Source organism: Cardiocondyla obscurior, linkage group LG25 (genome assembly GCF_019399895.1).
Source record: "Cardiocondyla obscurior isolate alpha-2009 linkage group LG25, Cobs3.1, whole genome shotgun sequence".
Taxonomy (NCBI): domain Eukaryota; kingdom Metazoa; phylum Arthropoda; class Insecta; order Hymenoptera; family Formicidae; genus Cardiocondyla; species Cardiocondyla obscurior.
In genome coordinates this window covers 1743199-1763120 of record NC_091888.1, presented here as the reverse complement: position 1 = coordinate 1763120, position 19922 = coordinate 1743199, and the positions used below count along the sequence as shown (strand labels likewise).

General features: G+C 39.3%; 1 protein-coding gene across 2 annotated transcripts in view; it reads left to right on the top strand.

The window, feature by feature from the left end:
- Window positions 1–9233: 9233 nt before the first annotated feature.
- The window catches only part of Tn (tripartite motif containing protein thin), a 58598-nt gene continuing 47909 nt past the window's right edge, over window positions 9234–19922 (top strand). For both annotated transcript variants that reach the window (XM_070672359.1, XM_070672358.1), the window contains exons 1-2: window positions 9234–9704; window positions 13426–13529. In XM_070672359.1, the coding sequence (XP_070528460.1) occupies window positions 9556–9704; window positions 13426–13529 (253 nt within the window). In that variant the 5' untranslated portion in view covers window positions 9234–9555. The remainder of the gene's footprint in view (window positions 9705–13425; window positions 13530–19922) is intronic.

The window sequence follows — 19922 nt, the reverse complement described above, 5'->3', positions numbered from 1 at the left end:
ACACGGTCAACTTCCTCATATTGTGCCATGCACATTTTCTTATTACACAGCCGTCCGATTATATTACCGTTACAGCAATATCTAAGATACACAAAAGGTATAATGTATTCAGGACGAGGAAAGCTATTAGACCTTACTTTTCGAATATTACGTAAAAAGTTTCCCTTAGGAAAAAAAAATAAGTTTAAAAACTTCCTGCCGAGCCGACCATTTAAGTTCCTTGATATTGAAAACCGAAGTTCCGGGCGCTGTAAATTAAATTTATAAACGGCACAGAGGAACATTACGGTTTTCATTAATTTTTACGTAGGGCCTCCTTACCTTACGGCAATTTAAATTGACTATGGACAACTGAACTATCGATCCGTTAATACAGCGTAATGGTATTAGAATTACTCAGCGCTGCTCCGGTATTATAGGAACAATCCGGCTAATGTAAAGCGCAACGTTGATTCGATATATCCCCCTCAAGTATCGACGTAGCGAAATACCATTGCTACTTACAACGGATTCAATCTTCGTGCCTTCCGGGACGTCGTTCGTGGCCATTTGCAGAGGCTCGGCTATCCTCGCAATCAGATCAATGCAGCCGTTTGTGCTACTCGCCGGCTACCTCGCCGGTAAGCCAAACCATCCAAACCCACTAGCTTTTCCGATAGCGCATAGAGACGTTTCATCGACCGCGCGCGATTTCTCTCTGTCATTACTTTGTATCTGATAAAGTCAAAGTTCCGCCGTCTATCCGCAACCGAGTGGGAACAATAACGCGGAGGCAGCGTGATGATATCGACATTCGCGAACGGGAAACGCGCAACTGTCGCGGATATTAGGCAATTTTCCTTTTCCTCGGGCTGATTACTTTACATACATTTTAACTGGCGCGGCAGTGTAGTCGGTTTTCTTATGCGCATAACAACGGGGGAATAATATTTTAGTAGCGTAATCTAAAGACTTTAGTTTGAATTCTGATGTTAAAATATTAAAAGCGTTTCTTTTCAAAGATCAAAATTGCATTTGTGTGTCTACGTAAATAGAATTTTGAGTTAAAGTTCGTGAGGAATTATTTTAATATTGTAATGAAATTGTCGATTTGCTGCATTTATTTATGAAGCCGATAAATTTTTCTTACAAAACATGGATTTCACATTTGAATGATCTCATTTAAATACTAACAATTGGGCCGCTGCAAAATATTGAGCACAGATATTGCGTGTATCATTATACATATGCATTTGAAAAGCAACGTGAAACGAAATGAGAGAAAGAGGAAATACAACAACCTGATTTTTCCACGGCGCATGCACACATAAAACAATCACGTTATATTACAAATTCCGCAAAACCACGTTGAAGGCTTTTCCGGCGTTTGCATTTTTTTTTCTTTTTTTTTTCGCTGTTGCAATGGCGGAAATAAACAATGATCGCACCTAGCGAGTGGACCGAACAGGAAATTGGATTGCGGCATATGTACGGTCGCGGAAAAAGAGGGCCGCACTTGTCGTATATGAGCGCAACTTTACGCACGATTCAATTTTTACAAAATGTGAATACATTGCCCGGTTGATGTAGGACCGTTGTGCAATCGTGGGAAAAAAGAGAGGTCTTACAAGTAGACAAGAGATGAAAAGCGCGCGGTAGGTTTCCTGTTTTTCGCGCGGCCCCAATTTACGTCATTCAACCTACACTTTGGACTAAAATTATCGATCAGCAATCATTAAACTATTTTAAGATGAGATTTACGGATTACGCGTAAGCGGACAGATTTTTGTATTTATACATTTGATGTCACTATGCCGTTGATGTAATATGACGTAATAACGTGTCTAAAAAAAGTACCGGGTCTTTAACATTTAAAGATATTTATAACAAAATTAAATACTTCAATTTTTTTAGCAATAAAAAGAATTAAACGGTGAATTATTAAAAAAAAAAAAAAGAAAAAAAACAGTTGTATCGCATTTTTATGTTATATATTACGTTTTATTGCATTGTTCTCCATTATTAGAAACCTCATAACGTAAGATAAGTTTTATTAACTGCTAAATGAAATATTTCGAGGGCCATTAAAGGTGGTTATAATTTAGGATTGCTGCACTGTGTCAGTGAAATTAAAGTTAGAGCTATTTTCACTTAATATATCGCCCACGAGCTCATTGTTACCGAAAAGTTCTACAATCGGTATCGCTGTATTGTACATTCTACATACCGAGCAGCCAATAATCACTAATCCGCCTAGCTTAAGCAGCCTATAACCATTAATGCAGACCAGTAATCCTGAAACAATTAACCACCTGCTAGGTATTAAACCAACCCTTACATTGGCCTATAACGTCGTGACCCCTATTTTAGCAATTAAATGTCGCGAACTGCATCACAGTCTAACTGCTCTAAAAGCTCTCAAATAATATTAAAATCTTCAAATAATTGTATACAATTCTGTCGGATTTTGTCATGGAATTTTTATATCGGAGCATAAACAAATTATTGGTAAAGTTTTTTAAATTAATTTTCACAGAAATCTATAGCAGCTTGAATACGTTAGAGCTGAGTTCATAACGAATTGCAAAAAATATTCTCCCGTAATACCGATTGTTTGCATTTAGGACTAGGGACGTTATATATTCCCTAATATAGGCCGATGCTATTCAAATCATTCATAACGTATCACCTGACGTACGCTCGCGATGTCAACCGCGGTAGAATTAACGGGCCGTGCAATGACGTTTTCCAATGACAGAGGTATTCACTAGCAAATACCTATGGTGATGAATTTTAGTTCAATTCACGTTGCAATGGTGAACAATGGGCGCCAGATAAGGTCGCTAAAATGCACGGTGCGATCGGTATAAATTATCCTTTCCGCGCACATGAATATGAATATGAATACGCGAGCATGGATTTTACATTATAAAATTTCGGAGGGTTGCCAAACAGAAATCGAAGGTCGTTGATGTCTGAGAGTCGTATCTGTAGTGGATAAAATTTCTCACTAATAATGAGCGCGCTCGTTGAATTAATAAGGTACGAGTTTACTGAATTGCGAGTAAAATAATTAAGCGGCCAAATGATTAGCATTCAAATAATTATTGTTATACGACGTGCTGCACGGCATTGATACTAAAATACGCGCAAATTGCCCGTAAGAAGTGTCTTTTTAATTACATTGGCCGTTTAATTACGTTTGAAATAACAGCAGTTTAATTACGTTTATCATTTAGAGACAATGGGGCATTATATTTTAGTCGCGAGCACAATAATTGGACATTGCATTTATAATTTTAATGTTCATGGATGAAACAATACAATTTAATGCAATTATAATAAATAAAATGTAATAAATAATCATTATGTTTTATTTAATCGCATCGAATTTATCGTATTTGTTGCACGTGTTATTGTTACAATATTCAAACATATCTAGAGGAAATCATATACGCATTATTGTTAATAGATCCTTTGATTCAACGAATAATCAGATATATATATATATACAATAATTATACAACATTAATAATTAACCCAATACGCGTAACTGATAGCTTTCGCCGTCGTTAAATTTAAAACATACGTACCTATCTACCATATCTAACGTATGTATCATTTTACAGTTTGAATAATAATTCAGTATACTTCGTCACAGTTATTTACATATGAAATTGATTTTTATATTTATACACAAATTTTAATCTACTTGGTAAAAAAAAATATAATAAAATGGTTTTATAAAATAATATTTTTTTTTGCGATCGGTGATAAAAAAATTGAATTATTATTTTAATAACAATTTTTTATTCTATTAGTAGTAGTGTAGCTCTAGATAATACCTCTATTTTGCGAAAAATGGCGACGAGTAGAAAGTTGTTCTTTACGGAATTATTCCGCCAATAAATAAATTGTACTTTTGTATACGATTTTTTGTGTACGGGAGCGATCTGCCTCTGGCGAGAGTTTACATGTCGAAAGTTTTGCGGTAGAAACGGAAGTCGCGCGAGTTGTCGCGTTGGCGAGTAAAATCAAGTCTGTCTCTTATGAATATCCCGTGGGCGACAGCGGAAATGAGACACGCGGAACTGTAATAATTGTTAATTCCCGTGCATTCATGGTGACAGGGCGCGGTAATAAACAGTTTGATAAGTGGAGGACAAGCCACTCTTGACGCGATATTCGGCTATAAATTAGATCGAGATATATTTTCCATCAGGTAGGAGTCGTGCCGGCGGCGAAACTGCAGCGTTTCTGTCGTACATTCGTTACGGTTATAAATAACCCGTGGGCGATAGTAAAAATAGCAGCCAGGAACGTAATGTGATGGGCCCTGAGTAGCACTTGTTGTAAGCTGTGAAATAGAGAGATCGCGAACGTAACGGGACCGGAAGGAGATAAAAAATATTTCAGGACTGACGATTTTTTAAAATTTGAATTTCGAGGGTGACAATGCGAATGAACGTGAGAACAGAATGCACGGTATATAAAATTATGCAAGCATTTTAATTTATAAAGTTCACGTAACGGTTTATTTGGAGAATATTATATCTATTTAATCGGTGATAATATTTTTATTTTAATATTTTTATTTATTATATTACTGCAATTAAAGTTTATCTCTTTTTTTTTCTATTTATTTGTGATTGTGATAGCTAAATGTAATCGATTTGATTAACTGGCGTACAGATGTGAAAGAGATTCAGTATACATTTATAAAAATGATTTGTTTCAATTGACAGCAATTACTATGCGTTATAAGTCATCCAGATAATGTAACGTAATTCGAAGAGCTATGGCAGGAAACACCTGTTTGGCCAGCCGTGTACAGGCGCATTGTTAGTTCGACGAGCCCTTTGTTTTGGCTCATGTAGCCATTTACGTTAAGCGGCTACTAGGGATATCTCCGTACAATGTCCATTGTATAGTGTAACCAACGATGAACTTCAAAATTCTGCCTGCGCGTCCATTGCATCGTTTACATTTCACGATCAATCAAGTTCGATTGCTAATCGACTTTATTCACTCGAATAATCGACAATTCAACAATCGTGAAAACAAATTGACTTCAATTAAATTTTTATTAATTAATAAAAAACTACTAAATAATTTTTGAATTATTTTAAATTGTTAAAAGAAAAACTATTTAATACTGATAAGAATATCGGGATGCACTTTTACGCAGAAAGGAGATGTGAATAACTGAGGTAGTGCTAGAAGAGCGAACGTCAATAGAATTATAATTGTATATCTATACAATTCTCAGAGTTAGAACGACAATTTCATTTCGCGTAAGACTTTCGTCGCGACCTCGGCGTATTTTTCACCCAGATCGATGTTCGAGTCGACGAAATTTCATCAAGATTGATATCGAGAGATACTGTATAAATTTCACTTGCAAAACACCGAGAAATTGTCTCACAGGTATCCTGCCAAGGCCGTCGTCGAATAAATTAAATGATTACGTAGAAGATATTAATATCGTCAGTAAACAGTAAACTACGCCAAAATTCTCCAAAGATTATTTCCGGCAAGCTTGTCGATGCTTTATGTGCTGCGTGCACTTGGCATAACAAATTTTTCCGCGTAAAAATTTGTGCGACTGCAATATCTCAAATAAAGCTTCAAGTCTTTTAATAATCACTCACAGACTTGCAAAGAAGGCACATAGAAGATATTTGTATCGGATTTTCCATTCCGCTTAAACGACTTCGTCGACGGTACTGTTGATCTGCGTTTCTCGCTTTGTCTTTGATATACGAACCGACGTCTCGTTTCACGCGCGCCAATTCTCGAATTCAGAGATTAAGGCTCGAACCATATCAAAGTATTCGCAAAAATACCAATATATTTTAGAAAGTGCATAAAGGAAGAATGAACGTTTGATTGAATGACTAACTCGCAGAATGTCTGACTGGCTGACTGAGTTCAGGATTTCGCTTGCGCAACAACGCGTAACGGTATTGCGTTCAGTACGTCATACAGGTAAAGAAGCTAAGTGAGGCACATGGAAAGCGGCATTGCCGGTATCGCGTAACTTTTACAGCCGCAACATAAAAAGAAAAATCTTCAATGCAGTTACATCTGCAGATGTATACGAGCGGAAGCACGCGTGCGCGCACACACACGCACATGAAACAAACGTGTTGTGGAATATGTTCTGATGAGCAGCCTGAATCTCCCTGGCAAACAGATAAATTGCCATTGCGCTTTCGCGATAAGGTGCTCTCGCAACGGTGCAGTGGCACGATGTTGCATGTCATTAATTTTTATTTTTTCCTCGGTTATTTTTCTTTTTTTTCTGATTTGTGTTTCTCCTTTGGAAAAATATTTTACAAGCCGTGAGCAAGATAAATAATTATATAATGGTGCAATAAAAATTTCGCGAGCGATTCTGTCACTTCTTCGTAATTATATTAACGATTAGAAATTATTTTATATACTGAAAAAATATTATTACGTATCGTAAACCACGCGCTCTGTAATATCTAATTGATTAAATTTTTGATATAACAAATTTTTAACTTTACGAATTAGATACGAGAATAATTTTTACTATGACAAGTTAAATTTTTATCTTACAAAATAATTTTCTCTTTTTCGCATTTCGTATGTAAGGAGCCATCGAATATTTCGCCTTGAATTTTCCTAAGGAATTTGTCATTGGCGAGTAATCCGGTAATTCTTGGGCCGACTTGTGTGCCGCATCAAGTTCCGGAATTCAATTAAACGGGCCAAGATTCGAATCCCAGCTGTCGTCTTTGATTTTTCCGAGAGATATCTGTGCTACCGCCGCGTCTGGGCCGCTGGGTTTGGAATCCACTTAAAGCGGAAGTGGAGTTTCTGGGTTAATCTTACTAGTCGAGACGAGAGTAAAGTATTCCACACACGTTCGTTTCTAAAAATGCAAAATCAGATTTATATGCACGTAGTACGAGGTCAAGCGTGAATTTACAAAACCGAGCGCGCGCATTGTACCTTGTGGAAAAAAACATTTTGTTCCCCTTTATCGCGGCCGCAATATAATTTTTCGTTTAAACTTATAAGTCACTTGACGCAATAACACATCGAGGACGAAAGAATAGTGTTGCGGGAAGACGTTGAGAAAGTCACCGAGTGTCAGTGACAATGGAAGAGAACCATATTGCATGACGGTTTGGCAAGGCATCGAGCCCGTCAAGCCAAACTCGGTTATTACTACTTAGAGAATGGAGAGGATTATTGGTACCGTTTAGTTAGAAGAGTTATTGCTTTAGTACAAGATTTATTGTCAGGCCATATAATTGTTGGCTGAGAGGAAGATTTCTAATTATTTCTTGTACGAATTCGGGCAATATTATATAATATATAAATTTGCGAAAGCAACAGAAATATTTTTAACGCAAAAGTAAATAAAGTAAGATTCTCCAATTATTTTGTCTCTCTTGATATACATTTGTTGCGCTACATATAAATACTTTTTGCTTTTCTGTTCTCGTTCGTTTTCTTTTATTATTCTTTCTTCGTTTTATTGCGCGCGTGAAAGTATTTCATTGCAAACATTCCGGCGGGAGATTCTCGGATATGACACAATAATCGTTATCAACGATCGCGTTACGTTAAACGGTGAAATGTAGATTCCGCGGAATAGGACTATTCTGACAGTGATAACCTGTGGAATAATAATCACAATTTTACCTGCGTCGCAAAAGTTCAGCGATCTGCTTCGTCGGACCGACGCTTTTCGCAAATGGTGCGTCTTTATTGGCCACACATAACGATCCGTAAAGTAATTCTCCGCGCGTAATTACCCTTCGGTGCAAACTACATAAAGAGTCATCGTTTTCGTTCTTTTTCGAAGGAGGAAAAGGAGAGGGAGAGAGAGAGAGGGAAAAAAAGAGAGAGAGAAGAAAAATTTCGTGTTCTACTCTTGCTATCATTTATTATCGCCGAGCTTTTGAAAGGATAGGAAGCCATAAATGGGGATGTAAGGGTCGTTACGTCGAGCAACCTGCAGCCCGTACGTAACGCGCCGGCATCCACTTTGTCATCTTTTAAAGTCTCCCGTTCTCTCCAGGCTCAGTAACGGGTCACATACTTTAACGAGACCTCTTTTAACACATCATCCGTATTTGGACGGGAAAGCGGGCCCGCGAACACAGAAAGAATCACTCTCTTTTCAACCGAGCATGACGAGTTAATCAGTATAATTTGATTTCCGTTTATTTTCAACTTGTAAACGCTATCCCCGTTTGCCACGTTAACAAAATTATACGCAGGCACATTTCAATTTCACTTTATAAAATTAAGTTAACGTAGTTGAACGAGTGCAAATAAATGCTGTTTTATTCGAAATTGCTCAATTTTGACAAAAGTTTACTCGAACAAATTGTTATCTGCAAATGTAGGTTCCGATCGGTCGTTTATTTTTCTTTAAACATCTTTGTTTCGTTTTTGCTACTAACATTGTATATTCAGTAATTTTGTATTACGTTCCGCAACATCGTGCTGCGCAAAGAGCGAGAAAACGGATATGGAAATGCTTACAAGAATTTATTTTATAGTTTGTTTAGAAATTTAGGACTTAGTTTTTCCCAAAAGAATATGCGAAATCTTTTTAATTCTCATAAAATGAACAATCTTATCGCGCGATAAACTTTAATGTTATGGGCACCAGATCGGTTTCCCTTACGAGAAAATTCCCCAAGCGCGGCGTATCTAGCCGACGTATCTACCTTGCTCTTATAACTTGTAATAAAGTACAAGTAAAACGAGTATATGTACGCGTGTATTATTTGGACAGGAAAAGGAAATTCAGGGGTTGCGAAAGCAACAATTGGGAATAGCCAGAAGGTTATAAGAACAAGAAGTTACACGCTCAGTCGTAAACTTATCTCCTACGTACGTAGAAGGTTAAAGAGGAACGTTGCGGGATATATTCAGCACTCGTCAGGACAGGCTCTCGGGGGACCAGAATTTATCTGGATACCTCACTGTCTAGCAGTTAAAAAAAAAAAAAAACTACTCGGTAAACGTTTGCGATATCTCGGACACGTTCGCGTCACAAGGTATTTTTGACGATGTGCTTGAACAGCGCTTTGAAAAGCAGAAATAAAAAAAAAAAAAAGAAATATCAAAAACTATCGACGTTGCGGACTTTATTTTTTAAAGTGGACAAATAACGAGATACGATCGCGCCGAGAGCGAAGGAAAAAGCACCGTGGAACGATCATCGAGATAAGTTGCGCTCGAAAATTCAATTGAGGCGTTTCACAGATAAAACAGAATTTCTTTCACAGTTGATCTTCCACCCGAACTAAAGTTTTCCTTAGAAACTCGATTCGAGAACGTTGTTTAGAATTTTAAATTGATTCAATAATGACGAAAGTGATGATGAATTATCGGGAAGCCTCTGACTCGGTTGCGATCAAGTCCCGCGCGATCACGGTGGCGGATTTCGTTGATCTCGCCGGGAATACGCCGGGAATCCGCCACAAGCACTGAGCTTGCAACGATGTACGTAAGCTTTCGGGCTCGCACGGCTGATGGCGCGATGCAAATCGCGTTCGATGCTTGCGAACGTGAAAGCGCGAAATGGTTGCGGGAGGGGGAGGAGAGTCGGCTCGGGCAGAAGATCAAGAAAAGAAGGAGGAGGAACAGAGCGGCGACGAAGTAGCTAAACCAGAAATAACTAATAAGACATTCACTCTGAGACGGGCGGCCAGCCGGCCCGGACGAGCGCGGTGCGTTTGAGTAAACCTCGTCATCGTCAACCTCATCATCCACACCATATACGATAAACATCACACTACTTAGAGCGAAACGGCGGAAAGTAAGGCCGGAAGAGGTAGAGGCAGGGAAGGAGGGACCGCAGAGAGTCGTAGGGACAAAAACGAGCGACGTATATACGGTGCCGCATAGTGCTGTAAAAAGAAGAAGTGTCGCCGGAAAGGGAGTTCCACGTGATATCGTCAATTAAGTGCAAGTGCTTTGTGGGCGCATCGCGATACCATTCACGAGAATTGCTTTGACCGGAGATTTACATTCGTTCCAGTCTTCTTCCTCCTCTTATGGACCGCGAAAGAGACTATCCACCGTCGTGGTCGTTATCGTCGTCGTCGTCGTCGTCGCTGCCGTCGCTGTCTAATTTTAAATGTTAGATAATGCACACCGGTACGAGCCGGCGTGCGTAAATGTGTGCGCTCGGATACTAAAACGGTATCGCACACGCACGCGCGTGAATACGCTAAATCGCGACGACGGCGACGACACGATGGACCGCTCGTGTACCCGTTCCTCCACGTCCGTTTTGCGCTTCAAGCTGATCCTTCTCGATCTCTTTTACGGCCTTTTTCGAAGTAAATAAGTTACCGCGAGACTCCTTCGGTCCCTATAGCCCATTGAATCTGTCTCTGTTCGAATTTTTCGCCACGTTTCTTCCTGTCCTGCTGATTTTGCTTCTCGTCCCGCTTGTCTTTGATTCAACGTGCTCTTTCGTGCGATTCTTGTGTCTTCTCCGTCTCCTACTTTCTCGCTCTTTGATACATTTATCTTCTTTAACCCAAGCCTGCCTCGGGACATCTTACTTTAGCCCCTCTCGTTATTCCCAATGCGAATTCTCCGCGCGAATCTTCCACGATTTTTAGAATTCTGGTTTTATTAAAGACCATTTTGCCGTAGTTAGCACCGACTTTGCAGTTTCGTTTCTGGTTGCTAATTTTGCAATCTGGTTGCAACTTCTCATCAAAGTGTTCTCTTTCTTCTTTTCTCTCGTCCCGCCGGCAAAAGGGCATCTTACCTCATCCTTTCTTTTACCTTACCGGCCCACTTAAACATTTCATTCCATTTTGATTATTTCGTTCCGAATCCGTGCTTTTTCGTTACAACTTGTTAACAGCTATTTCCTTCTTTCTATTTTCATTACTATTATATTCCCGTTTCTTTGCCACTTTTCAATTTCGTTTTTTTTGTCTTTTTAACGTTGCAAATATCGTTCGCCCAACAATCATTCGTGGGAGAAAAATATTTACGGTTATTGTTATATTGACGACTTTTTTTTAGCTCTTATTGTAACAGGGCTATCTTTCCATCTCTCAATCTTTTTCACTCCTTTTTCCTAATTTACGCTCGTCCCATTTACGTATATATTCAGTTTACTTCGAGACGGAGGAGGGCCGAAGGATCTTATTAACTTGGTTTCCCCAACTTTTCCGTTCTATATTTCTCTCTACTTCTCCTCTCATTTCTCCTGTAACTTATCTTCTTTAACTATACTGATTTTGCCGTCTATCTCACAGTATATTTTCGCTTTCTCTCTCTCTCTCTCTCTTTTTCCCTCCCCCATCCTCCTTCGTCGTCACTGCGTCTCTTCACCGTCTCTCGCGCGCTTTTTCATTACGATTTTCTATCCTTTTTCGCGCATATACGATAGTCGATCTGCATCCCTTCTGCTGTTTAAAAATTCAGTCTTGGTTCCGCATCTCCTTCTCGTATCATTTGCTCTTCGACTTATCCGCTCTTGCACCGGATTCGTTCATTCCAACTTCGCTTTCCGCGTCTTTCTTCATCTCTTTCGTCCCTCTTCCTCCCTCGCTTTCTCGGTCCATCCTTTCCCTTCCGCCGCTTCTATCCCCGTCTGTCTCCGCGTGCTCTAATATGGCCACTCGGTGTCCAATTACTCGTCTCCAAGTTCTCGCTACAGTTTTTCCATCGTTGTATATACATATATGCCGATGGTCGCGACGGAGGTCCTCATCAATGCACTTTTCAAATTTTTATATTTTTTATTTTTTATTTTTTATTTTATATTTTTTTTACAACGCAATCCCTGTTGATCGCCAGTATTGCGATTCATCGTACGATCGTATGATAGTGCTCTGCTATCGTGTTTTTTTTAGCGTCGTGAACGGCTGTCTGATTTCCGATATCAATTGGGAAATCAACACCGTCATGAAACAGCAGAAAAGTGATTGGAAAAATTGTCAAACACGGGGATCGATACGCACGTAACTGCGGGGGAATGCGCTATTCGTCGCGTTTTTCGCTGTTTTTCCGTTAACGGATCTAATTTGCCCGATAATCGGCACGATTCCCTAAGCATATGTTTCCGTTTGGCTCGAGTCCAAAAAACGTCGAAGAAGTGAACGCGAGTCTTGAGCACTAAGCTATTTTACCACTTGCTAAAAGCGCGACTTGTTCGTGTAATTCTTTTAATAACAACGAGAAAGAAATGACGTGGAATCTCAATGGCAATTACGATCGTTTAACGAAAAAAAAATGCGAAAAAAATTTTTAATTAATGAAATTAGTTCCGTCAATTTTGTTGATGCACTTCGGACGATTTGACAAACGGTGCACACCTTTGTGCCTTCGAAATTTGTTAAACAATCTGTCATTGGAGTTCCATGCAACGGCAATAAATGGAATTTAAATAAATACAATTTTGCGCATCGGTGCACGCGCTTTACGATGGCCAATATGAGAATCGTAAATTTCATGATCGTCCCGCACGGAAAATCGAACGGCTGAACTGGGCGAGATAATTTGACAAACAACGACGATATGAATATTTCCAAACGAAATATCACGCCGTTACGCAAAATTCGACGAGCGACGCTGCTTTCATTACAGTCTGCGAAAAGCTACGGCGCAAAAAATACGAGCTTGCGCGTTTATTTAAAAATTGGCCGCGAAGCCAATCGCTCTGGGTACAAAGCGATACGCGCGTCCCGGTGCCTGATTTAACGTCGACCGTTTCCACTGTGGACGTTCCCGCGCCGCGACCGCGCTCTGTTTATCGTCATTTGAAACCGAAATCACTTTTTTAATGAAATTGTGGGAGAGGGAAAAAAAAAAAAAGGTTTCGCTCGGTTTCGCGACGGTACAACCGCGAGAGTTCTCACGCGACGACGTAACATCGGAATACGATCGTAACGTAAATTACAAGGTTCCCTCTCTTTTCCTCTCTCGCGAGATTCAGCGGCATTCGCAGAGACTCGGCGCCTCCGGGCGCCATTACGTTAATTAGAACCATCGGTGCAGCGCCGTCAGCCCTCGGATAACCAAAGCACTTTTATTATACTTTTTCTTTTTTTTTTTTTTCTCTCGCCCTGATCCTGGCAACGTTTCGACCACTAATCACGCGGAGTTCTACGCGACAGTCGTCCTGTAACCCGGCCAAAATGCAATCGGCTCACTTTCACCGACGTCGCGAACGCCAGCGGCTGTCGCGTTCGCCGGGCGTCCAGGTTGACCGCTTCCCCCGCGTGACAGTGCGTTTAAATTTACACGACACACTCATGCATCATGTGTACATGACACGCGCGATGACGATTTACGTGGGACGTGGGCGACGAAAATTCGCGATTTCCCAAAATTTCTTCGCGCCGTCCTCGCACACCGTCATGCCGCGTCGCGCCGCGCGCTGCAACCGCAGTTTAACGACAGTGGATCTCTGGTTTCTAGCTGCTACAGCGCTGGATTTCAGTGGCCGGCAAGCACAAATCGGGGACCGCTAGGGAGGGCCCCCCAAACCGGGAGAGACCGCCGAAAGGCGGTCACCAAATCAAGTAAGAGCTCCGATAACAAACGCATAAATATATTGCTCAGGATTAACGTTAACATTAATAATGGCGGCATGTAATTTTAACAAATTTATTGCACTTGTTACCATATTATTATAGAGCATTACAATGCAGCGTAATTGTCGTGCCGCACGTAAGCTTGTGGGTTACGTCAATTGCGAATAATGATTTATTCATTTATCGGCGATTTAGCATTTGGTATTTTAGTGTAATTTTCAGTGACCTATTAGCGAGACCTATGAATAATGACTTCGTCTAATCCCCGCTGTTGTAAAAATAATAATTACGCTGGTAACACGAGGGCATTAACGAGTTTTATAATGATCTTGTTAGTGAACTTTAGTACGTGCTGGATAATCTCTCTGTCAAATCTACCTGTTCATTAAAAGTACCAAAATTCTCCGGGAATAATAATCACATTATCATCCATTGGCGTGAGTTAATAAGAAAAACTCGGCGAACAAATGAATCTGTACTAATCAATCTTCGTCGCCCGGCGGCTTATGATCTATAGCCATTTGCTGGAGGGCTGCTGATTCCTCTGGCTTTCTTTTTCTTCCTCGCTCTACGTCTCGATCCACAAAGCTTTGTTTCCGCCGTACTTTTATGTTATAAAACTGACGTAGAATAATTATGTTTATCGATTAGCGGAGGGACGATAGGGCGGGCTTCGGTTTGTTAGGCAAGAATCTGTGACACCCCGACGCGATGATTAAAAGGTCAGGGCACCCTTTGTCGAGACTTAAAATGCAATGAAAACATCCTTTTAAATTGCACGGTGTTGCGTAAGTGAGAATTATGAAATCTATGTAGCTACCATAAGGCAAAATGAAATATTAATCACTCGAGATTGTGCACGTAAATTACGAAGTAAATCAGTTAATTTCCCGGCACCTTATGAGAAAGTAAAATGAGAACTCTTTTGCCGTAAATAAAATTCAAGTTTGATTAAGTACTGAAATATATAACGCGTAAGTATATTTGATTTCTGATTAAACGGTTTTCAAATTTTTTATCCGCCGTCTTCTCATAATCTGCCATTATCTTTTCTCGGTGTACAAGAGCGTCGTAAAAAGTTTATTGCGATATGAAAGCACGTCGAAAAATTAGTCACGTCAATACTCCGTGTCGGCCCTATAAATGTTTCTGAGATAAAGCGCTCGAGACAGCTATAAGTTGGGTCGATATTTTACAAAAATGGGTACAGGGTATGATTTATCGGTTTTAGAGTAGCGCGGTATGTAACGCCTGATATCGCATTGTAGTTAGTTATCGCAAACCTCGGTCGAGTTATCGTAAAAAGTCATTGGCGAAATCACAGGGCTGCCAAGTGAAAAATGGGTCTTCATTTGTACAGGTGGATCTACATTTATGTCCATTCTCCATGGTAGGTACAAGAAATCCATTTTTCTTCTGACTTTGAGATCGAGAACCGCTCGCCGCAAATGAGTCCCATTCTTCTTTGTCAGAAGTGAATTCATCAATCGCTTTTTGTATCGGACATACGTTTTCATAGTACTACTAATTTTCATATTACTATTTTGGACATTTATTAATACGTCGGAAAACTTTGATTTGTTTTATAAATAATTGCGTCAGTTGGATATAATTAAATTTAAAAAAAATCTGAAAACCCACGTAAAGAAATAAAATAAAGTTGCATTATAAAATTGTTTATCGTTAATTTATATTGCATAAATTACTAAAATAATTATTTGTATCAATATTATAATATTGAGTTTCAATGAATTGGAAGGAGTTTTAGTTTCGTCATTTTGCGCTCGTATCCTTTTATTAAACGTGGGGTAAGTAACGAGCTTTAAATGCTACGTGTAAAGATTATAATGATACAACCGAAATGATGCGGGTGCGGAATTTGTATAAATCCGATGATTCATTGATCCCACACGGGATTATTCGGTAGCGTTATTTACATTGCGCGATGAACTCATCTATAAAAGCGAGTTTCATTCACGCCCCTAGGGTGCCATTATAAAATATCCGCAATTAAAATTGCTTTGCTATCCCTTCAGGGAATTGAAAAACATTATTATTTCGATATAAATAGATGCACGTAACGATTTTTCGCCTTCGAATTTATTTTGCACAAATCAGGAATGTCTCAATGTTTTTGGTAAAACGATAATTTCGCTACATTTGAAGTTATTGATTAACACGCTTGGCAAATAATTCCTCTGAAAAACAAATAATAATTCAACCTTTATATTTCAAACTGTTCATGTGTTAAAATGATATCGACATTTTTAAGAACCCTTTTTTTTCTATTTATTGTCGGGCAAAGTTATTCAAATGAAAAAGATAATTCGATAAAGAATAAAATTGATTAAAGACAAATTAATAAAATAAATTGGGTAAAAAGATAATCGAATTTATTCAGAAAATTTCACTAAATTTTCTTTGAGTTTTAATATATTTTTTGAAAATATAGTTATTTACTCTTCTAATTTATTTTATATTAAATTTTAATAAACTTTAATTCGCTTAATACATTTTTTTTTTTTACTTTATTCTTTATATTTTATTTAATGTTGAGTCTGTTTGACCATAAACAATGTAGATATTTTATTGATGACAGTGCTATACCAAAGTAGATGTAGTTACGTTTCGGTATTACGTTAACTGTGCACGTATGCCGATGAATTTCACCCGCTCGCGTCGCGCATCTTTTCGACCAAGCGAAGCATTGTGTATTCAGGGTGCAATCTTGAGATGCGCGAAGACGACTGACCGTATTACAAGACAATGAAATCAAACAACGTGTTTAAATTGACTAGTCTTTCCCAAAGTAAGACCACTGACAGACAGCATAGACAAGCTGTAGAAACGTTTCGTACTTTTTTAAAGTCTTTTTATTTTCTTTCTTTTTTTTGTGCCTTTCTTCCTCTATCTTCTTTCTCTCCCTGTAACTGTATGCGTTACAACGTCCAAAGCTCGTGTAGCAAAAATGGTGAGAAGTTGAAAAGGCGCATCGTGGACTAACGAGCTACAAAGTGTACCGAGGCACGTAGTAAATATCGCATAAGGAAGGACAGAAACCGTTCACACACGTTTTGATTTCGCAAAAAAAAAGAAAAAAAAAAAATCTTGGCGGAAAATACCGCGTCACTAACGAGCGCGTAAATCCGAAATACGGAATGGCTTTTATCATTTAACGCGATAACTCACGCGAAAGATGCACGTGACATTTTACTCGGCGAAAACGCGAAACAATAAATCATAACATCGACATAAAAGAGTTGCAGCGTTAAAACACGTTACATAATATTCTTTATAATATCACCGTATTGCCGTTATATATGTTATAATGCCAGTAATATTACAATGCCACGCTCTGACCTTTCGTACCCGCGACTCGTAGCATCCACGTGCATTACCGTTTAAGTGACCCGAAGCGTTTTGCGCGTAACGTTAGCGCGTTCAACGAAATTAGAAACGCCAGCGAGCGTTATAATTTTACAACCCTGGCTCTGCACAGTTGCCCCACATCCGACCGGGGGAGTATAATTCTATGGTGCCCGCGTATGTAATGGTTAAGTATAAGTAGGTAACAGTGGCGGCCGAAATGTGCTGGAATTTATTGTGAACCGTGAACCGCAGGCAGCCCGGACGCGGAAACCGCGGGCGCATTTTCGGCGCGGCGTAATCCACTGTCACTACTCCGCTTTTCTCCCGGGACTTTTATTCGTGGCCTCTTACTATTTCATCGTTGTCATCGCAACCGCATAATGTCAGAATGATAAGTTCGTCGCGAAATCCGAGCCGGAATATTTTAGAGCGCTCAAACGGGCCGGATAAAAATTTACAGTTCGCCCTCCCCCCCCTCGGTCGGGAAGAAAAATAGTCACGTCGCGGACGTTTCAATGCTGCAAAAATATTTTAATGTAAAAAAATACCGTCACTGTTGACGGTAACTTTTTCGTTCTCCAAGACTGCACGTCTCGACGATGTTGATTTCGAAATTAAAGACGCAAATGATGGCGTTTTCTCGTTCTCGTGCTCCCTCCCCCTCCTCTCGCAACTAGCTCCATGCAAACGAGATGGCTCAAAGGCCGAGAAGACAAGGATATAAGTTTGTAGGATAAGCATATACCGATATCGATACTTGAAAGCAGATTCTTTCGAAGTTTGTATAAGGATATAGCGAGGGAGAGCTTAACCGCTTAACCGTAATTCCAGCAGCCGGTTTTCGACTTAAAGCTGATATTGGCTTTCAGTTCTCGTATGATCATTTTTATTAAGAATTTATTTAATTTTGCGATATAATTTTAAAGGATTTTAAATAAACGACATCGCGTTCGCTGTATAATTTGAACGTGACTTCTCTAACTCCGTCTCTGTTTACACTTTTAATGATATTTGATTATTAAAGAGAGTAAGTTGATTTTCGGAGGTATTTCACTTTAATGCGATTAACAGTGGTGTTCTTAATGCGATCAACTCACGGATTAAACCGCGATAGATCAAACAGCCATTTATGGGTCCTTCCGATAATTGTTTCCCCAATGCTTTTACGATTAGAACTTGCTCCACGGCGAATATAGATCATCTTGTCGCTTTTGTCCACGGCCGAATCGTCCGCGTGTACCGATGAATTGTAACAGCGGACTATCGTTGAATTATGACGAGCGTAAACGGTCGATGCATTTATCCGCGCCATTAATAAGATTTCTACGAAATCTGATGAATATCTGAAACGTTACATGATTGATACGAGAAGGCGAATGGGGCGAAATCCGCGATTTAACTCTCAGCGTATATTAGCAATAAATATCATCAATAACACGGTCGAGAATTTTAACTCTTAATAAATCGCATTCTGAATATTTGACGAAATCGCTTAACTGCATGTGAAGAGTTTACGTTAAAAATAAATCTTTATAAATTAATTTAATACTCAATTTATCTAGATTTAGCTGCAAATTGCGTCATGCACGGATAAGATTACATTTTGCAACGTTTATTGTTTGTTTCTACTTGAATTTCCTTCTTTTGATTTTTATCGATAAACGCGTAGCAAGCCAATTAGTCTTTATGAGGAATTACTCTCCGAATGCAGTTTCACGCACTGCAGGCTTCGGAAATTCATTGAAACATTATATCCGGAGTGTCATATATATTGTCGTCTTTTCCATCCGCCAAAAATGACTATCCCTCACATTTATTGGACTTAAGCGAACCCATCGACTCAATCCCAATGTTCATGTATATACGTTTTTATGTCCGACAATACAAATAAACATTTAAGGGACAAAGGCGAAAGTAGATACAATCTAATTTAGTAAAAGGGATAAAAATAAGACTCGAACACGTGGTGCTTGATGTGACTGAGGGATAAAACTCGTTTTTTTTTTTATTTATATCTCTTAATTAAAGAAGGAAATGTTCCGTGTGTCTTCTACTACTTTTCGTCAGAAGGACGAAACCACAAACGACACTTAGCAAATATACGAGCCAGTTAAATGTGTTTTTGACATATATGTTCCTTTTTTTCTTTTTACGATGTTGTTAACAACGGAGATTCATGTCTTTTTACATAGCATTTTAATTATCACACTGCACAGTAAAGTAAAGTTTAATGCAAATGGCATTTGTGTCTGGAGAATAAAAAAGACAATTTTTTAATTTAATTTTTTTTTTTAAACTATTTTTTACAGTTTAGCGTTAAGATATTTCTTGCGAAGGGTAAGTCTTTCATAAGGGAGAAATTCCATATACGAGAAAACGGTTTAATCCGCGAACGCAATATTCGCGATGTTAGCGCGGTAGATGTTAGTAGATTCTTCCGGAGAATAGCATGAAGCACGACAGGGCAATCTTATTGCAGTCTCCGCAATATACCATCATTGCGGAAATTCAAATCGTCCGGAAGCGTAATTGCATTAATTGCCGGGCAAAGAGCCGTAGTTTAAGCCGGGGCTTTGGCTTTGCGCTCAACAATGCGTAGAATAACGCGCGGTCGTGACAAAAGTGACATGCTTGCAAATTGAAACAAAGCAATAGGAATAACGGGATAATAAGGGAATAAAGGGATCACCGTGGGATATCCTCATGTGGATAATAGATACGCGAGGACACGGCGCAACTGGTCGAAAGGAGTTTCTAGTTAAATTTTCCTATTCTCGTTTCCGGTATCTCATTTGCCGGCTAACAAGACGCGTAATGTCGGCGCAACGCTTGTCGCTAGCTCCTCGAGTGCAGCGGATGTAATCGACATTTTCGATAATACAATACGATTCTTCGAGAATATAAGAAAGGCTGGGACCGAACCGCGATGCTATCGTGCCCCACATCTGGCATATAAAGTGTCCTACCTGCCTCCCGCCGGGAGAATTCTCTCTAATCTTCTTCGTGCTTCTG